Genomic DNA, 22,694 nt, shown 5'->3' on the forward strand with positions numbered 1-22,694 from the left:
TCAAAGGACGTTCACTCCACTGAACCGAGGTCACACTGACAAGGTCCTGGCTGTCCCGTTACCTTCCTGAGAGTAGCCTAACTCAGTCATCCAGAAGAGTGACACGTGGATTTACCGATGCAAATCGGGCCGCGGAGAATTTACACGCGCACCTCCCAGGACACTGGCGGCGGGCCCCTCGGACTTACCACTCCTTCCATCTTCCGCCACATCTCCTCCAGTTGAGCCATGGGCTGGCACCACCAGTCGGTGCACTTCCGGGGTCGACTGCCTTGGAACCAAAACTGTCTCAGCCACTCGAACTCCACCTGCGGACGGCAAAGACCAGGTGGCGGTTACAAGGCCCTTGTGCCGGGCGGACAGGACAAGGACTTCGTCACTCGGTCCTCCTGCAGGAACTTCACAGCGGAGGAGGAGGAGGAGGAGGAGGAGGAGGAGGAGGAGGAGGAGGAGAAGGAGGAAGAGTGGGAGGAGGCCAGCCCGAGCAGTCCTGCAGCCTCCGGAGCGTTTTTCTGCAAAGCCAGGGAAGGGTCGTCTCCATGCTCAGGGAGACGGCCCAGCCCAGGCTGGGGAGGGATTTGCAATTACAACTACAAATACTGAGATCCTAGAGCAGTGGTTCTAGGACCCTTTGGGGGTCGAACGACCCTTTCACAAGGGTCGCCTAAGACCATAGGAAAACACATATATAATTACATATTGTTTTTGTGATTCATCACTATGCTTTAATTATGTTCCATTTGTAACAATGAAAATACATCCTGCATATCAGATATTTACATGACGATCCATAACAGTAGCGACATTACAGTTATGAAGTAGCAATGAAAATAATTTTATGGTTGGGGGTCACCACAACATGAGGAACTGTATTAAAGGGTCGCGGCATTAGGAAGGTTGAGAACCACTGTCCTAGAGTGTGCAGCAGCCTACACTACATGTGATGGGAAAGATATCATCAAAGTATGCTTTTATTCGATATCTTTCTTAGAGAGTAGCATGAAGAGTAAAATACAGACACATATGCCGAGATATCCATTTGAAGTTTCTTAGATTTAAAACAAAGAAGTGCCCGGTCGGTGTGGCTCAGTGGTTGAGCACCCACCCAGGAACCAAGAGGTCACCGGTTTGATTCCCGGTCAGGGCACACGTCCGGGTTGTGGGCTTGATCCCCAGTGTGGGGCGTGCATGCAGGAGGCAGGTGATCAATGACGATTTTTTTTCATCGATGTTTCTGTCTCTCTCTTTCTTCCTCTCTCTCTAAAAAAATCAATAAAAAATATTTGAAATAAATAAGTAAAAAATAAAATAAACAAAGAAGTTCGCTGTGGGCCAGGAAGAGCTGGTGATAAACCTACCCCATACCACCATACGACTAAACAGCATAAAGTTAACTATGGAGGCACGCAGACATCAGCACCACGGAGCCACACAAATGGTCACTTTTCAACGTAGGGCCGATGACAACAGGTACAGAGAGCAGCAAAAACACTAATACCCTTCTTTCCTATGACCCTACTACGGTAAACAATGACCACGTAGGTTTGCGGTGAGGAGTAAGTGGGTTAACAACGCACGACCTACGACATGCCAGGCGCTGGCTAGATGCCGAGAACAGGAAGTGAACAGGGCACAAGGCCTAGGGCTTCAAGGATCGCAGCCATGTTTCCTGAACAGGAAAATGTCCAAGCTCCATGCCCACTCGTGCCCACGCCTCCCTCACTAAGCCGGCCACTTACTCCCAACAGAGCTCTATCCGGGCATGAAAGAACTGCCCATGAGATACAATCTGGTGGGCATCAGATCCACTGGCATGCGTTCATCCCACTCCACAACCCGACCTTTTCATCTCCATGTTGTGGAGAGAAAAATATTACAGGATTGTAATCAAATGCCACCCTCACCAGTTCCCCCACTGCCAAGAGAAGCTGCTGGCTCCTTTCTTAAAATTAATTAAGGCGGAAAAAAATATTCTAGCTTCTTGATTCAGAATTGGAGTTAGAAAAAAATATTTTTTTAAATGCTGGATTGTGATCCCCCTTACCCCTCCTCCACCCCCAAACTCTGGGGATGAGAAAGGAGAGCTGTGGGGTAGACATTGCACAAAACCAAAGGTGAGGACCCAGAATAGAGGTTCAGATGGCAGGAGGCAGCCGATCCATGATTCTCTCCCATCATTGATGTTTCTATCCCTCTCTCCCTCTCTCTCTGAAACAAATAAAAATATATATATTTTAAAGAACACAGAGGAAAAATCCTGCTTATAACAGAAATCTTTTCTAAGCATGTTAAGTTGCAAAAAATATCTATCTTCTTGTGGATTTGGTTCCAATCCCAAAGTTCCCAAATTGCTTAGCTAGAAACCATCTAAGACAAGGAAAACAAGCCACCTCTAAGCCCACACAGCCCGAAAGCCTGCAGCACATCAAACCAAGGCCGCGGCCCTCTCATTTGTCCAGCAAGGGCACCCGGCCTTTACGACAGGGCGAAGCAAACCACCAGGACCCGGAGTAACTATTACGGACTTTCATGCTTTCACAACAGGACACGGCAGAGACTGAGCTGCGAGCGCTTAATCCCAGGCCAACTTGGCCGGAGAAAGAAGAGTGTCTGACGGTGTGCCCGGACGGACATATGGACTTAATTCCTAAGTAAGGAGATGGCCTTGAAGAATGAAAGACTGGGGGGTGGAGAAGACTGGAACGCACGCTATTTAGATGCAGGTTCTCTCCCTCCATCCAATCGTAGGCTAGCCGCAGAGCAGTGAGGCTTCTGATCAATCGCTGCCCCACGTCGCTAACATATACAATGTCAAAAGCAGCCGGCCACTTTCTGCAGCAGATGCGTTCAGATGAGAATATTCCAGATAAACACTGTGATTTTATAGATTTCCCCCACCCGCTGGGGATAACAAAACATCAGAGTCACAGAGACCAGAAAAGACAGGGAAGAAAATAGCCCAAACGCATGGGAACGAGGGCGTCCATTCTGCTAGTCCAATTCCTAAAACGGCAAGGTGTTTAGAGAAGGAAATAACTACCCTTCTAGATAAAACTTTCTTCACTGCGAATGTGGAGAAGACATAACTTTGCTCCCAAGTCTAATTCCGTGTGGTCACCAGGGCCTACCGTTCCAGCTATCAGCAGCGTCTCTGGCAAGGACAGATGGGAGAGAAGGTGGGACACTGCCCAGGCACCATGAAGGAAAGAGAGTCAGTCCTGGGCTTGGCTTGGCTTAGGAGCAGTTCTTGTTTCCCCAAAAGGCAGGGTTCCTTTGCCTTGGGGTCTGCAAATGACGGCAACGTTTCCCGAGCTGTGAGAAGGGAAGTCCCTGTCCTTCCTAGGGTCCTTCAAACCTTCAAGGTACCGTCTCTGGAACCCCATCTCCTAGAACTCACAGCCTCACTCCTGCCACTCAAATCAGACCATCCCTTAACTGGACCTGAACACTGTCTTCGCACTGGCTGTTCCCCTCTTCCCAAACACTGTTCCTCAGATATCCACCAGGCTCACTCCCTCACCTCCTTCAAGTCTCTGCTCAAAGGATGCCTTCTCAGTGGGATGTTCTCCACTTACCTCAGTCTCTACCACCTTGCTCTGATTGGAGTTTTATAGCACTTACAGATATCTAACATACTGAGTAACTAACCAATGTGTTATCTTTATTATTTATTGTCACCTCCCTGCACCAGAATGTCTACTTTCTTTACCAATCTATCCTAAAGCACCCAGAAGAGTACCTGGCACAGTTCAGTTATTATTTATTGGGGGGAAAATCAATAAGAGCATTCCTGTATCCCAAATTCTCCATCAATCCTTCCAGTTACACTGAAGAGAAAGTCTCAGACTGATGATGATCTTCAATAATTTTCTACCACTTGGTAAACTCTTTTCTCTTTTTAATAGTTGGGTTGTTGTTGTTGGTCGTTTTGTTGTTGTGGTTGTTGTTGTTGTTTTTGAGGTGTAAATTACCTGCCATAAAATTCACCCGTTTCAAGTGCAGAATTTAATGACTTTTAGAAAATGTATGAAATTGTGCCCTAATTTCCCTTCTTAACATAAAGAATGAAGACTTTAGGCTGAGAGACTTCTCCTGGCAAGACCAGCTGCCGGAATTTAATGACACTGCTGTTTTCACTGGCTACGTTTTTCTGGTTCCTTTCTCCTTTGGCTGGTGACACTGGCTTTCCACTTACAGTGGAAATGGAAATGTAACGCTTCCTCCGTAAAGACATGTATCTATGTAAAGATGAGTTGATTTAAAAGACATATTAAATAGATAAACACACACACATACACATTGTCCAAAGATGAAGAAGAAATTGAAAGGGTACTAATGAGAACAGTAAAGTTTGCAAAACTGACTCATGAGATCCAGACCTGTGGGTCTCACAGACTTCAGAACCGGAACTAATGAACAGAGAGCAAGGCACTGGCACGTGCTCTATGCTCCTCCCTCAATCCCCATCAGATTTGATGGGAAACTGTTCTCATTGGGTCTCCTGTGTTTCTGCGTTGTCGGCAAGGACCTGACTGCCCCTTGTTTCAGGTTCTCATCGCAAGGATGTTTGTATCGACGTTTGTATGGGCTTGTAAGACATTGTTCCTCCCTCCGGAACAAAGGGCGGGTTTGCTGACAGACTGAGAGGATAAAGACGGAGTCTTGATCTGGTGCAAAGGTCAGGCATGCTCACTGCCTGTTATAAAAGACTCGGGCTCCCTCAGCTCGGGTGCCTCTTCTATAACGCAATCCCTCCCCGTGCACATGCTACCTGGCCCGCTTTGCCCTGCCCTGTGGGAACAGAGGCTTGGAGGCCTGGCACGGAAAGGCTGATACTCTGGTGATGGCTGCTGTTGTAAGTAATCAACTGCCCTTGTCTCTGGGAGCTGCATGTCTTACACTCGCCTGAAACTATGGCAGCTTAGCTTGCGAGTCTGCACGTGCGACGGGACCTAGACCCTCCACAGTTCTTTAAAACCCTCACCTCATTGTGGATTTCTTCTCCTTGTTTCAAAACTGCAGGCTCCAAGGACTTCAGGGAGACACCCCCACTATCGGTCACATCGCCGACATTCTGCAGAGCCAGCTGGCAGCGCTGCAAGATGTAATCCAGGGTCCCCGTCGAGCACTGCAGAGAGAACCAGAAATCCAGATTACGAGTGAAGCCCAACCAACTTAAGTGCAATCTAATAAAGTCTAATCTGATATTCCAGCTCTTTCGCACTCTGGACTCATTCAGGAACCAGCCTCACCTGCTAACACTGCCTTTAGGGCATCACGGTATCCAGTTCGAGCGCAGCCACTCAATACTCCCAGGTACCTCCGCCCGCCCCAATCACGAATCCTCGCCCAGCAGCTGTCCTCAACTGCCCTAAAGTCCCCTCATCCCTACATGGTAAAGCCTACGTGTCCCCTCACCCAGGAAGCCTCATGCTGGGTGCGGTGCTCTATTCTGCACTACACCCACTCTCACACGGTAAGCGGTTTGAGGACATCAAACGGGTCAACCATTCCTCTTCACAGCATTACTGACAACAGCCAAACCACCATGAGTGTCAAATACTTAGGAGGACGAGTGAACAGAACAGAGAGGATGGGAAGATAAGGAGAAAACGGAGAAAGAGCGCTTGAAGGGTGTGCGCGCATCTTGTCTATTTAATAGACACTCACACCCTCCCTGGCACAGAGCAACATGGCCAGTCCCCTGGAAAAGATGCTTGATTACCAAAGACAGGACACTGCCTGTGGGGTCTCAGGACTGAAAAGGGCTTTTAAATGTATATTTAAAATTTCAGAGAGGAAGGGAGAGGGAGAGAGAGAGAAACATCAATGATGAGAGAGAATCACGGATCAGCTGCCTCCTGCACGTCCCCTACTGGGGATCGAGCCCACAACCCGGGCATGTGCCCTGACAGGGAATCGAATCATGACCTCCTGGTTCACAGGTCAATGCTCAACCACTGAGCCACATGGCCTGCGCTGAAAAGGTCTTGTACTCCCTGCCACTTTGTTGTATCCCTTCCACCCCCTCCCCCACTCCTCCCCACTCTCCCCCCACCCCCGTTCTCACACTTTGGTATAATAAAGAGGTCAACTTCCCATCCTTTTCAGGGCTCCTCCTCTGTTCTCTGGACCCCTTCCTAACGAAGCACACAGCACCCCTGGGTGATGACTAAGGGTTTTCCTCATCTCTTCAGTTTCCATACCCAACTACTCTGGTCATCTGACCACCAGCCGCTCCACGCGGTGGCAGAACTTAGCAGCACAGCCTGGGTGATGAGCACGCCTGGGGAGCTCAGACATTCCCTGGCACCTCTGTCACTCTCCCCTTCACTGACATCCCCATGGCCAGGAGCCTGACCAAGAGGTAAGGGAAATGTCAGAGCCCAGTCACAGCTAGCACACGCACACGCACACGCACACGCACACAGACCCACCCCACTTCCTTCTGGCCATCTCCTGCCCTTGACCTTGACAGGCACGAACGCCTCCTCCAACTAGCAACACCTGCCAAGGGCACTTACCTTCGCCAAGAAATATAACCCCAAAGAAGCAAAATACACTTATCCCACGCCGTGAATACACTCCCTAAACCCATCCAACGCAACTCAAAGCTAAAAAAGCAGGTAAACAGAGACTGGAGTCGAGGTAGATGGAAGCAATTTTCCTATCAAACGCTCTTCCAAAGTTCTATGATAAATGGCTCATTCGACCGCTTCTGCCACATCCAATGAAGTCTGAATCACATTTTTATTTACACTTACCTCTGCCACTCGGTGGGTGGAACTAAACCGAGGTGGTAAGCCAGCCAAAACGCAGTGCTGGTGGGTGGCATTGAGGTCATCTGCAGGAAAAAATACCAAAAATTAAAAACAAAACCACACACACACACATTTATTAGTCACGATATACTATTTAACCAAAATACAAAGTAAACAGTAAATCCACCATTCAAACAACGGCATTACTTTGTATTCTTTAAACCATTCTTTATTTAAAAAATGGCCAACAAAACCATGACATTTTCAAGAGTGAGACGGGATGTTATTAATAATTATCCCAGGACGACAGGTGCACACCAGGACCGTCCTAAACAACCGCAAAGTCTGGTTTCCTTCCATACTTGTAGTCTTAGGATAGCCACTCCCCACCAAGTGAAAAATGCATGGATTGAACTTCATCCTTTCTCATGACAGATCTAATTGTACCCATGATTTCAGAAGAAGTTGAAATTCTTTCATGCCATTTGGGGTCGAGTAACTTTCATCTGAAAAATCTGCTTCTTTCTCTTCCCAAGCCAAGCATCAAGTTTACCCTTAGCAATTTTCCAGGCAACAAACCAACCGGCTCGGCATGTTGCAAAGCTCTGGCTCTCAGAACACAACTCAAGCCTATGGGATGGAGTAGGTGGTGAGTTCATCAGCGGGAGAATGTGCCTAAAACCACAGGCAGCGGGGGTAAAAACAACAATGGCCAAGTAGTTGTGTATTCTAAGGAATGAAGCCACATGTCAGGCAAAACCGGAACCAGCTCCACCTGGGACGGCACTTCCGGTATTACAAAGGAGAGACGTGAACAGCACTGTTCCCCAGCAACACGGGCGTTCCATTTAGAGAACAGATGCTTCTTATCTGGACACCTTACATGTCAGCTGAGGGCAAAGGCTGCTGGAGATGCACCTCACAGCTTAACAGCAAGCCTTAAGAGAACTGAACTTTTTCCAGATAATTAAATTACTCATTAGAGTGAAGGCTAACACTATTTAAAAGAATTTAACAAAATCAGACACCCAGCAATTAAAATTTGCAATGTCCAGTATCCATTCAAAAATTAACATGAGAGAGAAATGAAAGGCATATGATAGATAATACATAAGATAGATGCATCTTTTTCTCATATAGGTATCTTTTATATATAAATAAAATGAAGCTTCAAAAAGAAAAAATAGCCCTAGCCGGTTTGGCTCAGTGGATAGAGTGTCGGCCTGCGAACTGAAAGGTCCCAGGTTTAATTCTGGTCAAGGGCACATGCCTGGGTTGTGAGCTCAATCCCCAGTGGGGGACTTGCACGAGGCAACCTACCCATGATTCTCTCTCATCATGGATGTTTCTTTCTCTCTCTCCCTCTTCCTTCCTCTCTGAAATCAATAAAAATATATTTTTTTAAAAAGGAAAAATACCATTTCTGAAATAAAATAACACATTGAATGAGATTTATAGCACTTTAGACACTACAGAAGGAAATATCAGTGAACTGGAATAAACAGAAATAGAAACTACCCCAAATGAAGCATACAGAGAAAAGAGCCAACCAAGAGAAAGAAAGAAAGACGAAAGAAAGAAAGAAAGAAAGAAAGAAAGAAAGAAAGAAAGAAAGAAAGAACATCCATGACCTATAAGACAATATGAAGCAGTTTAACATACAGTAACTTGAGTTTCAGGGGATGGATAACAGAAAAAGAATTTTCTTTTGGGGGGGGGGGGGGCAGAAATGATGGCCAAATATAAATACATAAATAAGAACAAAGAACAAAGGCAACATTTAAAACATTAACAAATAAGGTAGATATGAACCCAGCTATATCATCAATGACATTAAACAACAATGCTCTAAACATACCAATTAAAAGACCGATGGGATGAAAAAACAAGAGACAACTCTATGTTGGCAATAAGAAACTCACTTTAAATACAAAGACACGTATAGATTAAAAGTAAAGGGCTCAAAAAGCATGTCCTACTAACGTCACTTAAAGCTGAAGCCCTGGCTGGGTCGTTCAGTAGGTTAGAGTGTCGCCCCGATACACCAAGGTTGCTGGTTCAATCCCCAGTCAGGGCCCATACAAGAATCAACCAATAAATGTATAAATAAGTGGAACTACAAAGCGATGTTTCTCTCTCTCTTTCTCCCCCCTCCCTCTCTCTCTCACTCTCTTTCTCTCTCTTCCTCCCTAAATCAATAAATAAAAATACCAGGATCCACAGACATCTTAAGAGGAAAAATCATCTCAGTGAACAGATGTGTAAAGTGCTTCTGTTCCGCTGCAGGGCAAGTGACCTGGCGCAGGCCACGTGGCAAACACAACATTTGAAGTAATACTCGGAGGCTTGGAACTTTATTTAAATCCTTGGCAACTCTCTAATAAAAAGAACTCTCCATTGCTCCCCTCGGTCTCTCATCCTTTGTGACTTTCAGAAACAACCCTGCAATTTTCACTTATGACCTTCTAATTTATCTAAAACTCTAAGTCTCTAAAAGTGGTCAAGCTTCATGGATTGTTATTTCTCAAGTGATGTACTAAAGACACGCCTGACTTTAAAAGATGACCCATCATTTTTAGAAAGAAAACATGAAAAAAAAAATGTCTGTTTGCCAGAGTTATCTCAGAATATATAGCTACAAACTGGCTGACTCCGTTCTCAAGTGGAATCAGAGCTTGTAGAATGGATTCGACAAAACAAATAGACAAGCAGCTCCCGCGGTTTGCTGGTAAACGCTGCGTGCTCCATCGGTGGGTGAAGTCCGGACGGTCACTGTAGGACGACATCTCATCTCACATATAAAAGACCACAGATGCACTTGGCTGGTGTGGCTCAGTGGTTGAGCACTGACCTATGAACTAGGAGGTCACGGTTCAATTCCTGGTCAGGACACATGCCTGGGTTGCAGGCTTGATCCCCAGAGTGGGGTGTGCAGGAGGCAGCTGATCCATGATTCTCTCTCATCATTGATGTTTCTCTCTCTCTCCCTCTCCCTTCCTCTCTGAAATCAGTAAATATATATTTATTTTTTAAAAAGACCGCAGATGCAAAGGCTTAATTAGGGCTACGGTGACCCATTCATGCCCAGGACTTTCTTGATTTTAACACTGAAATCTCTCATCCTGAGCTCCCCTCCCTCCTGACGCACGCGGACGGTTGGTCCCTCTACATTTGACCCAGCCTTTACTTCCTTGGTTTGATCGTCCAGTGTGTCACCGGGGCTGTTTTGACCCAGATTTCTTTATGTCACTATCAGGGGCTTTGCTGGGGCACTGCTGAGCAAAAGGAGCCCAACAGGGAAACTCAACCTTCCCAGCTTCGCACGATCACTGAAGCTTTTCATTCGCACTCACCTGTCCATCCTCATCCCTCAGTCTTAATAGTTAGGACCGTATTTTTCCCAGACACCCACGACTGGGAACATTTTCGGAATCTAAGGGCCAGTGAGAAAGCAAAGGGGAAGCCTCCAGGCAAGACATCGGTACAGACTCTGCCTCCCCCTGCCCCACTCCCAGGCTCCCGGGAGGCGCTCCACGGAATACCAAGGAGACGGGACTTCTCTCCGCGCTGAACATCAGGGGAAGGCGCTCGATGAGCTAGAAGCGGCGAGGGATGTGCTGGGTGCGTGGAGGTGGGATGAGGCTGCAGAAGGGCATGGGAGCTGCCCGGGGCTGTGTACCTGAGAGAGCGGCATCCGGACACACCTAGCGAGTGGACGCTCAGCCTCGAACTCCGAAGGTGACGATCAGGAGGACAGGGGCTACGGGGCACCCGGCCTCAGGACATGGTGCTGGCACGAGTCGCCACTTGGGGCAGAGGACCGGGCACTGCTGAGGTAAGAAAGCGGCCAGGCAGGTGTGCCAACGACGGGCAACATAATATGGACGGTTTTAAAACACCCACCCTGTCGCCCCTTACTCAGGGATTCCACTTCTAGTAATTTTCCCTGAAGAAATAATCGTGGGGCCCTAGCTGGTTTGGCTCAGTGGATAGAGCGTCGGCCTGCGGACTGAAAGGTCCCAGGTCCGATTCCCGGTCAGGGCACATGCCTGAGTTGCAGGCTCAATCCCCAGTGGGGGGAGGTGGGGGGGAGGAGGCAGCTGATCAATGATTCTCTCTCATCATTGATCTCTCTCTCTCTCTCTCTCTCTCTCTCTCTCTCTCTGTCTCTCTCTCTCTCCCCCCCCCCTCTCTCTCCCTCTCCCTTCCTCTCTGAAATCAATAAAAATATTTTTTTAAAGAAATAATCATGGGTGCAGATAAAGAGAGGTGTACACAGATGTTCCCCGGAGCCTTATACATGACATCAAAACACTGGGAATGAGTTAAATGGCCAAAAGGAGGAGATTCCTATGCAGGCCACTTTCAAATAACCCAGTTTTCAAGGAATCCGGAATAAGAAAAAAATATCCAAGACAAAAGAATATTGAAGGAAAAACAAGATACAAAGTATTATATAAAAGAAATAAACATATTCCCACATATAGAAAGAAACACTAGAAGGAATCAGACTAAAAAGTTATGACTGGTAGGATCTCTGGGTGGTGATATGATGAAGTATTTTTCTTATCCATTTTACCCTTTCCTACAGTTTGTAAACTCTCTACCTAGACTACACACCGTGGTTCATCAATTCCAAGGAACACATTTTTCTTCCTGGTTAACGTCTCTGAAATTGGATACATCTTAAAATTCATGGCGTCTTTAACCGGATGACATATATCGCTACTTTTGTACTTAGCAAGGAAAAACAGGACAGTAAATATCATTATTTTTGAAGGATCCAACGGAAAATGTTCAATGAAGAGAGACTCCGAAAAGAGGTGCTCATTGCCCAAATAAAAACGATGGCGCTGAGCCATCGCTGAGGGCCGGAGAAGCTCCAATTAGATTTGCATATCTCCCCTCAAACACAATTTTCCATGGGAGTGCAAACGCTTCTACAAAAACAAGTACAGAGGTGAGGACGGCCTCAGGGTGCACAGCTCCCCCTCTTGAGTGTGTGTGTGTGTTTTGATTAACTTTTTTGGAATGCTTAGTTTGTTGTTGGGTTGTGGAGAGAACAGATTCTTGAGGTTAATCATTCGTTTCTGCTTTCTAAATGTGGGAAGAGAACGCTAATCCCACTTTGGCTGCAACGCTTCCCAAGAGACAGGAGGGCAGAGGGGGCTGGGGCGATGGAGACAGGAGAAGGGACCGAGGTCCGGCTGCCGGGCGACCCGAAGGAGGTAGTTTTCTTCTTTTCCCCGTTTGTATATGAGACCCATCACCTCTCCTCCCTTTCCCAATAAAGCCGATGAGTGAAACAGAAGCAGCCACGTAAGCCTCTAAGACCTGATCCTTCACATACCTTTTGACTTCCCTCTTTTTAAAAAAAAAATATATATATGATGTTTTACCTACTTCAGAGAGAGGAAGGGAGAGGGAGAGAGAGATAGAAACATCAATGACGGGAGAGAATCATGGATCGGCTGCCTCCCGCACACCCCACACGGGATCAAGCCCACAACCTGAGCATATGCCTGGGAATCGAACTGTGACCTTCTCGTTGCTAGGTCGACGCTCAACCACTGAGCAACACAGGTCGGGCTTGACTCCCCTCTTCATTCACTCCTCCCTCCCATCTAATTTCCTGCTGGCAATAGAGGAAGATGGCTATGGTTTCTGACTAATGCCCAGGGAGAAAGACAGGATGTTCTGTCCCGATATGTGGTAAGTGCCTGCTGTGCACGAGGTACTACATGCTGTGGGCAGTACAAGAATATATATAGTACTGGTAGCCCTGCACACGAATCTGTGCGCCAGTAGCTCGCTGTCACCCTCCTGTAGCTCTCCACCTGCTGCCCCGCCCTCCTGTAGCTCCCCCTGCGCACCCTCATAGCTTACTGCCCTGCCCACTCCTGTAGCTTTCCGCCGCCTGCTTGTAGCTCGCTGCCCCACCCCCCTGCTGATCCGTGATCCGGTCATTACGCAGTCGATCGTTACGTAACAACCATTTGCATCTTACATCTTTATTATATAGGATAGTAGCGACTCCCTAAAAGCTCACCACCAGCTGGTAAGATGTGACTTCTGTATCAATCACTACAGTCCAGAGGGGAGTTAGGACACCCTCACTGATTGGTTGGTGCCCCTGCCATCCTGGGCATTAAGTTTTTTTAATGTCACCTCTAAGGAGGTGACACATACTACCCCTAGGTGAAGGGAAAGGCATGACATGGTGGAGGGAACAGCGTGAACAAAGATAAGGAAAAAAGTCTGTGCTGGGACCAATTATAGGGAAAGAGTTTTAGGGCAAAGCCTGTACAGGAAACTGACCAAGGATTATCATTTATATCCTTTTAAGCATTTTTAAATGTTTGTTGAGCCTAGGAGAATTATTCCACAGGAAGAGGTTAATGAATCATCCATCATGGGGTGTATAGTCTGGCCTTGAGATATGCTACAGCAAGCGTGTCAAACTCGCGGCCTAACCGAGGCATGCGGCCCGCCAGTCGCGGGTTTGACATGCTTGTGCTACAGGGGCTGACTGGTGTAGAAAAGTCAAACTCGTTCCTGGTCTAGTCCTGGGCTCAAACCTTCCATGAGGGTCCATTTTTTTCCACAGGCTTCATTCATGGTCATTCTTCTGCTGTCTTTATGGCAAAGAATAAACACGGGATATGCAATCAAATTAAAAGCCTGAAAATACCTTCCCACGGCTCATGCTTTTAGGAGTCATACAGGTAGAGAGCCAAAGACAGCATGTTAAGGCTTTTAGGCAAAGGGAAAACTTCCACCCACCCAACCCAGATGCAGAATGACCCCAAGACAGCAAGGCGGAGCGAAACATGCGAGAACGAAAGGATCACGCGGTTCACAGCTTCAAAGAAACCCACACGCTTTTGTTACCTTGGGTGGTTTTCTCATAAAAGGTTTGGAAGAGAATGTACTGACCGATCCACACACGGTGTCAACTTGGGAAATTCTGTGATGCCCCGTGGGTACCTGGACTAGACACGAAGAAGCTAAAGCATCGGTCACTGAGAGAATAGAGGGCCACGGAAGATGCTAGAAGGTATCTCTGGAGAAACCCAGATATTAGGTGAATTGGCCATCTATTCTGGGGAAGGACTTCAAGACATTTTCCAGCCGGGAGCTTTCAAAGACAGAATAAGTATTTCCTTTTCCCTGTACGGTCAAGACATACTGCCATGAAATTTTTAAGAAATAAATAAAATTAAAAAGTAAAGCTAATCCTTGTTTCATTCGTTCACTCATTCATCCAGTAATTACTTAGTAAAGCACCTACCTCGTTCAAAGTGCTGTCTGAGGTGCTGGAGAGGTGACAAGTGTTTAGGAATATGAAATACTGTCCAGTGGGCGGAAGCTTTGGTCTCAGCAAAACCTGGACTCAAACACAAGCTGGACTAGGGGTGTCGCTTCGAACAAGTCTTTTCACCCCTCTAAGCCTCCATTTCCTTTTTTCAAAAGAGCTTTCCTGAGATGTAACTCACACACCAAGCAGCCCCCTCATTGAAAGTTCGCTGCATGTAACTCGCTGAGCTGTGGAGGGTGTTCGCAGGACTGTGCAGCCGACACCGCACCCTCATCATGGAGCATTTTCATGCCCCTAATAGACTGACGTACACAATAGCAGTCCATCCCCATTAACTTCCTTTTCTGGGGGGAAAAACGGGGAGCAGAGGGCAGGGAGTTCCTAGCTGATAGGCCTGTTACAAAAAATAAATAAAATACATCCAAGCATCCAGCCTGGCCCTCCACAGGGACTCATCACATGTCATTCAAGTAAACTTCAAGGCAAAATCTCACAGAAAGAAGCAAAAAGATCAGCTACGCTAAGCAAGTGTCAGAGGGGGGCAAGTCCATCCCAGCACCCAGGAATACACTCCGGTTCCCATCCTCGGAGCATATCCCACAAGCCCGGCCTCCCTCCAATGCTCCTGAATACGGACAAATCAGGTTTGCAGTCCAAAAGCCCGCTTTTTGGCCCGGCCGGCGTGGCTCAGTGGTTGAGCGTCCACCTATGAACCAGGAGGTCCCAGGGTTCTTTTCCCGGTCAGGGCACAGGCCCAGGTCGGGGACTCGATCCCCAGTGTGGGGCGTGCAGGAGGCAGCCGATCAATGATTCTCTCATCATTGATGTTTCTCTCTCTCCCTTTACCTCCCTCTCTGAAATCGATTTTTAAAAAGTATATATATATATATATATATATATATTTAAAGCCCACTTTTGAAAACGTCAGCATTTAGGGGCATAGCTTGGGAGAGAGTTTCTGGAGGAGAGACACACACTCAACCCTGCAGCGAGCGAGCAGCGAGAGCGACAGGAGCCACTGCCGAGAGGGGAGGACCCCGTGGGCTCCCACTGGACGCGCCGGGGAGACCATCCTGTTGCAGCTCCACTTTTCAAGGGAAAAAAAACGTGACGGGCGCTCATCTGGCCGCGGGAGCGCTTTCCCTGGAAACGGCAATTCCTCGAGCTCGCCGCCCGCTGCCCGGGTTATAACTTACTGCTGCTTCTGTCTCATTCCCCGGCCTCGGCAGAAAGCAGAGCGTGGCCCCTCCGTTTCACGGCCCGGGAGAGGCAATAAAGCACAATGACGTAGAATTTATGATTAGGCCGTAAATTATAGGCGCTTTTTACTTCGGCTGGCGGCCAGAGCTCGGGGGGAGGAAGGGGACGGGGTCAGAGGGAAGCAAGAAAGGGCTTTTTCGGGGAACGCAATGCCTGAGTGGGGCAGGGTTGAGGACCGGGTTTCACAGGGCTGGTTTACTGAGATGCCACCGTCCCAGAGGGGAGTCCCAGGGGCCTCTGTTCCTCCTGCTCGCGGGGCTGGGGACGCCCGCCAGCATGCTCCTGGGGACCCCAAAACACAGCACGGTGCATTTTCAGGCCATAGCACAGCAGAGGGTCCCACAGCTCCAGGTCCTGCTGCTCCAAGCCAGGGAGGGTTCATACCGGCCACCTCGCGTACAGGACACTCCTGACCGAGCTCTATGAGTAACTAGGCCGCAACCAAGGTGTGGGGCGTGCAGGAGGCAGCCGATCCATGCTTCTCTCTCATCACTGATGTTTCTGTCTCTCTCTCCCTCTCCCTTCCTCTCTGAAATCATTAAAAATATATATTTTTTAAAAGATTTACCTTTCTCGTGGCTCCTTTATGTGCTATGAAAACATACACGTGGGATAGTGAGGTGCAAAGCTGGCAAAACTCGGGGCGTGGATCAGGATGGGGACACAAGGTCCGACGCCTGCTGGCCTCCTTGGTTCTCCAAGAACCTCCACCCAGGTCCCAGTCTCCCCGAGTGTCCGCATGCAAATCGCAGTGTGCAGAGCTCGGCCCCAGACATGGCATCCGGCCTCTCTATCACCCTGGCAGCGAGGACCCGGCACCAGTGTGACGGGGGAGACTGAGGCTCCGAGAGGGGCTCACAGAGGGCGCAGGGAGTCGGGGACCCGCCCACCAACGGGACATTCCCCGGCCTTTGCACGATTTCACCCCAACCGGTGGGTGCGGCAAAGCAAAACCAAAGAAAGAGCATGCGTTTCCGTGGGTTTTGCATTTTGCTCTCTTTCTGCGGTGGAATTTTTACTGGGCAACTGAAGCTTCCAAGGAGCCGATCGTCGCAGTAACAACAGGTATTTAAAAGTGAGATACAGTTGGACTTAAGGAAACACGGGAGACAGGCTAGAACAGAGTCATGACTAGTGACAGATAAATAGTAGTAATAATAAATTCGGGGGGGAGGTTTGCCCCGATTGTTCACCTAGCACTCGCCTTTGTCCTAAAACATCCCAGCCCCACGCCCGGCTCCTGGTTAAGTAACTTAATTGGGCCGATGTCCCTTGAACTGTATAATCTGTCCCACACAAAAACAAACCCACGGAGCGCCTCCGAGCGGCTCTAAGCCCCTAAGTCCCGGGCTACATGCCGTCTATGGAAAACAGCTGTGCCGAGTAAATCACCCTGCCCTGGCCCAGCCCGGGCCTATTTATCCCCCTCTCTAAGTGTGTTTTGAAGTCCTGGTTGGAAAATTAGTGAAAACTGTAAATCTGTTTGCAAATCTGGTCATGTCTAACTCCGAGATTAGGGCAGAGATTCCGATTTCAAAGTGAAACCGTGACAACTCCAGTTAAGCGTGTCCTCGGGCACCGCCGGCGGGGCCTTCACTCACCCGCGCGGGCGCTGGATTTATTGCAGGCACCCGACGCGCGCCCCATCAGACACCCCCCGAGTATTGACTTGAGACAGCAGGGCTCGGCCTGCACTTCCTCTGCAGACCAATATATTATTATAAATTGAGCTAAACTGTTCCCTTTTCATAAGGGCTATGGAGTTCAGATTTCAGATATCAGCGCGGGCTCAGGTCCCTGCGCGGGGCCCCTGGTAGGATATGGACTGTGCAAGTGCAGAAAAGAGGGAGCATGTGACCACGGTTGCATTTTTGTTTGTTGGGGTGGTTTTGTTTAAGAGGAGTTGGAGGAAAATTCTGTGTACAAATTCAATATGATATCTTAATAAGAAATTATGTTCTAGATGCAAACCTTGGGTACCTCGTGCTGTGCTTGGCCGGGGTCAGGAGGGACCAGCTGCTTCCCCATATCTGAAGCCAGGAGTTGGGAAGTCAGGATTAGATATGTCTTGGCTATAAGCGTCTGTAAAATAACACTTCTTCTATCCATCGCCTACAACAGCTACAAGGACCCAATGTATATTTTTAAATGCGTATGCATTATAACACATAAGTCAAAAGGACAATGGGATTATTTAATATTTTCATTATTAACCTGCTTCTCAGGCAAGAATAAAAAACACATACCTTTTAAAAGAAATGGAAAAGAAAGAGTCAAATGGACCACTGGCATCGCTTTCTTTTGTTCTCCTCTCAAACAATTTAGCCCTAGAACCTTTGGGTCATGGGCACCACGCTGGGGGAGGGGGCGGAGGGCACCGAAGCCCAGAGCAGGGGTCAGCGCCCGAGTCGGGGGAGGAGGGATGGCCCGACCTGCAGTGACAGAGCTCAAGTGGGATAAAATGACTATATCCAGTCCATGCTTCTTACTAGCTGTACTAGTAACCGCATCAACCTAACCTTAAGTTTTGTTTTTCTGTTGTTGTTGTTTTTTTTTTTTTGCAATATTGCTAAGATCTACTTCTTAGGCTTACTGAGAGGACTGAAAGAATGATTGATTTGCTATTAGTCCCCAGTAAATGTGGTTGTTATTCACACACTGCTATTGTTCCAGACCTATGTATGTAAAGAAAAAAGACTAAAAAGGCATATACTGAAACAGGCAAGGGCCTGATTATTACGGTCTTCTTTCTTAGATCCATGTTCAGCAAGTGCAGGGATCAACGCACAAGAAGAATTTAAGAGGGAAAGGGACACCACATGAAGTACCAGGGAACCCCACTGTGAGGAGGTCATTCCCTCTGTAAAGATCTCCCCCTCCCACTGCTGACATCCAGGTGAGTCTCAGGGAGGGGCCCTTACACAGTGCACTCCTCTCTTACAGTTACTCACCTCCCTTTACAAGACAGAACAGGACTCAGACTCAGGATCCTCGGCAAAAAAAAAAAAAAAAAAAAAAAAAGGAGCAGACACAATACTGTTTACTTTATAGATTCATGAAACTTTCAAATTATGCCAAATGACATTGGCTTTCCATTAAAATGGTAATATAAAACTTCCCACTAAAATAAATTCATTCCAATAAAGAAAAAAAAAAGTGAGTTCATTTAGAGAGAAACATTATATAAGTGAGAGTAAGGGAGAGCGCAGATATGGCAAGAACCTCAGAGCTGGTGTGCGAAGGACTGAAATTTGGGAAATATGGCCTAGAGAGCTATTGCAAATGTGAATTCCTAGAAGCAAGGACCAAGGTTTACCCATCTGCAGTGTCTCCTCCGGAACCTTGGGCAGCATGTAGAACATAGTGGGCCCTCTGCAAATACTCCATTCACTGGGAAATAATTGTATCATAAATGCTAGGTTGGGGCCATGACGCTTCCTGACCCTGTTACCAGCACATGAGTAGATGCCCCAGCAGGTAAGTGCGAGATAAACCCAAAATAAACAGGACCTACGGCCAAGGAGAGAATAAACCCTAAGAAGCGTTAGGAGTCCATGGAAAACAAGTAGCATGCTCAAAAACACAACACGTAGAGCAAAGAAGCAAAAACAAAGCTCCTCAAACTGCACAGCTTTGGTTCGCTTAACCACGGCTGAAATACTGTGTCCAGAAATACTAGAGGACAAGTGCGGAGACAGACCGCGCTGTCAGGTCAGCTGCTCCTGAGAATAAACCAAATTCAAAACTGGAAAAAAAAAAAAAAAAAACATGCTCACTAAGAACTTACATAGACAGGGACAACTATATATAAGAACCTAATATGCAAATTGTTCCCTCAGGAGTTCGATCGCTCGCTATGACATGAGCTGACCACCAGGGGACAGCGCGGAATGAAGGAAGGCCCCAGCCAGCAGCCAGAAGGCCCCGATAGGCCCTGATCACTGGCCAGGCCTATGGACCCTACCCGTGTATGAATTTCGTGCACCAGGCCTCTAGTCATTTTATAACTTCACAGTGGATTTAGTTAGGTGATTTAGTGGCTCTGATGAAGACTCCTGAAAAGTGTTCAGAACATCTGTGGAACTCCAATAACATGGAGAAGGAAAAGTAACTTTGAAAAATCAGCAATAGCTCAAAAAAAAACCCCAAATAAACAAACTAGTTACATGTATAAGTTTCCTTTTCACTATAAAATACGTAAAAGGCAAAAGACATTCAAAATATGTACCCAATGACATAAAACTTAGACAACAGAGCATCAATGTGGCTCAATCCTCCTAATTACCGAGCATAAAATAGCAGTCTCCCTGGTGAAGGGGTATCGCCAAACCCGGTGTCTCTATGTCCCAGGAGATCTTGAAACCAACGTGCCAGGTGTCAGGATCTCTGCCTTCGAGGGGAGAGTCCTCCTCGCTGTCCTCTTCCGGGCCTGTCGAAAGACACAGGGTGATCAGAGAGGAGGGGTTTCAAACATCTGAGGTTCTGGGCGCCATAGCAGTTATCTCAGGAGTAACTGAAGTCTGAATGAAAATATCTTCCTTTTATATCACATTTTTAAAGACACACATTCTTTAGGTCATTTTTAGCATCACTTATTTTTTCATCAAAAAACTTTAACCACATATATCAAGGGGAGAAAGATTATTTTGTTAAATTCCCTGCAAATAAGTAAGAAAACTCTAGATCAAATGGTTAGTTTTTAGGGCTATATAAATAACCAAAGCGCCCCCCCCCCCCCCCGGCCCAGAAGAGACAGAAAAGCTAAACAAGACACAGAAGATAGAGAGGAAGTTGTCCAAGAACCCTCTCTCAGGAAAACACAGGCCTGGAGAATTCCAAAGGAGAATACTGCCACACAATGAAGGCGTGAGTAATTTCAATACACTTTCTATTGTTAAAGAGCAGAGAAAAAGTTTCCAAATTCTTTCCATGCAGATAGAATAGTATCAAAATCCAAAACACACACACACACACACACACACACACACACACACACCTAGTCTCAATCTGAAAATCAATGCAAAATTCCTAAGTATAACATAAGAAAACAGAATTCAAATCCAGCAGCACATGAGAAGAGTAACGGTCCAGAACCAAGTAGTACTACCTGCAGGAAAACAAGGATAGTTCAATATGCACAAACTTATATCCAAAATTAATCACATTCATAAATGGGGGGAAAATCATGTCACCAGAGATATACAAATGTACTCAACAAACTATATCTTTCATAATGAAAACCTCAATTAAATAGATATAGGTGGCTAGTTCCTTAACATGATAAAATACGAAGCTACTCAACCTCAAAGCCAGCATCGTATTTTAAAAGGGAAACATTAGAAACATTCCCAAAGTTAGGAATTAGAAGTCACTGTCCTTTATCACCACAACGATTCATCATTATTCTGGAAGGAATGGCCAACATAATGGTGCCTCTGGAGTGGCATAATAGAGGAGCCCCAATTAGACACAAAAAGGGGTGAAATATGTTTTAATAAGAAAAATATTCTTGTGCAAATCAACCTGGAAAATATATCCCAAGCAACAGGCAAATTAAGAAAATTCTAGCTACAAAGAGTGTATATAAAAATATCCTAGTTTATATGTGCATTGTCTATATGAAGAAAAATTTAAAATATTATTAAAGGACACTAAAGAATATTTAAACAAATGTGATGACATACTATTTTCTTAGGAAATAAGACTAAACATCATGGAAATGTCAGTTCTCCCCTAAATTCATCTATAAATTTGACACAAATACAATAAAAAAAAAAAAGACCAACAGGACTGATTTTTAGGTGAATGGGGTTGGTAACTAAGTAAGCTGATTAAACAATTCACATGAAAACATAAGTAAGCAGGCGTCACCAACTCTCTAAGCATCAATAGGATAAACATCGATCGTCAAATAGAATAATGGGTGAAAGTCATGAAGATAAACCCCATAAAAGGAGATAAAATGAGTTTGTAAACATCAAAAAGACATTCAAACTTATTCACGTAAGTTCAAATTAAAGCCCCAGTAGGTGTTTTTCACCTATCAGATCAGAAAATAACAAACACTTTGATAAAGTATGGTGCTAGCAAAATGGCACACGCCTAACCTCTATAGAGGACAATTTGACAATCAAAATTACAAACACAGAACCCCTTCGAACTTAGAGGAGCCCCACAATTCCCCTTTTATGAATGTATGCTAACATTTCTACATGCAGAGATTGCAAAACGACTTCTGAGCAAGGACATATATTTTAGCAGTGTTCATAGAGCAAAAAATCAGAAAGAACCTCGATATCCATCCATAGGTTTCTGTCCCTCTCTGGTCAAATCAACCATAACTCAACTTTCAAAAAGGTGATTTTAAGCTCCAAAGACAGCGATTTTCAGGCGGTTTTCATACCACGGAGAAAGGTTATTCTCCTAAGTGGTCATCTTGATAGGCTGACAGGCTGGCTGGCCGCTGGCCCCTCTAACTCTCACCCTCACACTCTCCTCAGTGTGGCACCAATAAAGTCCTGAGCGCCCAGCAGAGACGGTAATTGGCCATCAGTGTTCCCCGATGTCTCCCATAAATCCAGCACCTCCCAAATGTGCTCATTAAAATACTGTTCCGCTGAAACTTTGGTTCCCCCTGGGATGGGGGCGGGAGGAGAGACCCTGTCGGTCTGATACATTTTTTTATTGTGTCAGTATAGTGTTGCTCGCTTTCTCAATAAAACCCACTTGCAATTACCTATAGCAACTGCGAGCCAGGACTCTGCCCCGTGTTATTGTGGAAACGAGCAGAGGCGATAGGCTGCTACTTGCCTTGAAGCCTCCGTAACACGGAGAGGATTGTAAGGGTCTCAGGTGTGGGCTGCATTCCCAGCTCCCTCCCACGAAGGTCCAAATAAAATTTAAAAAAAAACAAACAACAAAACATTTTAATAAGGTGCAGTTTAAATGTAAGTTTTTAATATCTAACACTCACCCCTCCCCCAACCAATCAATTTGATTTTTTTTATGCTACATCGTGTTTAGAAAAAATTAGCTCCACTTTAATGAAAGGTGTATGTCGTCAAATACGTTGACAGTTTTAAAAGCTAAATGCAGCCACTGTTACGCAGGAAACTAAGAAGCCCGAGCAGGAAGGAAGAGATGACAGTTGTAATCAAAATATATCGCTTGGATTTTTGTACCACATTTCATAATAACACCATTAATATTGTGTGTCCATGGTTTCCCTGGTATGTAAGGACATATTCATCATCGCCACACATTAACAAAATAGGCCTGTTTCCTTGGCCGAGCGCTAAGATTTCCAAGGCTCTGGCCCTGCCAATTATTTCCTCTGCTCCCTGAGCCCCACACCC

General features: G+C 46.4%; 1 protein-coding gene across 2 annotated transcripts in view; it reads right to left on the reverse strand.

The window, feature by feature from the left end:
- Positions 1–22,694, reverse strand: part of FTO (FTO alpha-ketoglutarate dependent dioxygenase) — a 251,363-nt gene that overhangs the window by 151,947 nt on the left and 76,722 nt on the right. For both annotated transcript variants that reach the window (XM_059668034.1, XM_059668036.1), the window contains 4 exons: positions 19,625–19,768; positions 6,765–6,844; positions 4,985–5,128; positions 189–308 (listed from right to left, as the gene is read on the reverse strand). In XM_059668034.1, the coding sequence (XP_059524017.1) occupies positions 189–308; positions 4,985–5,128; positions 6,765–6,844; positions 19,625–19,768 (488 nt within the window). The remainder of the gene's footprint in view (positions 1–188; positions 309–4,984; positions 5,129–6,764; positions 6,845–19,624; positions 19,769–22,694) is intronic.

Source organism: Myotis daubentonii, chromosome 15 (assembly GCF_963259705.1).
Source record: "Myotis daubentonii chromosome 15, mMyoDau2.1, whole genome shotgun sequence".
In the NCBI taxonomy this organism is placed as follows: domain Eukaryota; kingdom Metazoa; phylum Chordata; class Mammalia; order Chiroptera; family Vespertilionidae; genus Myotis; species Myotis daubentonii.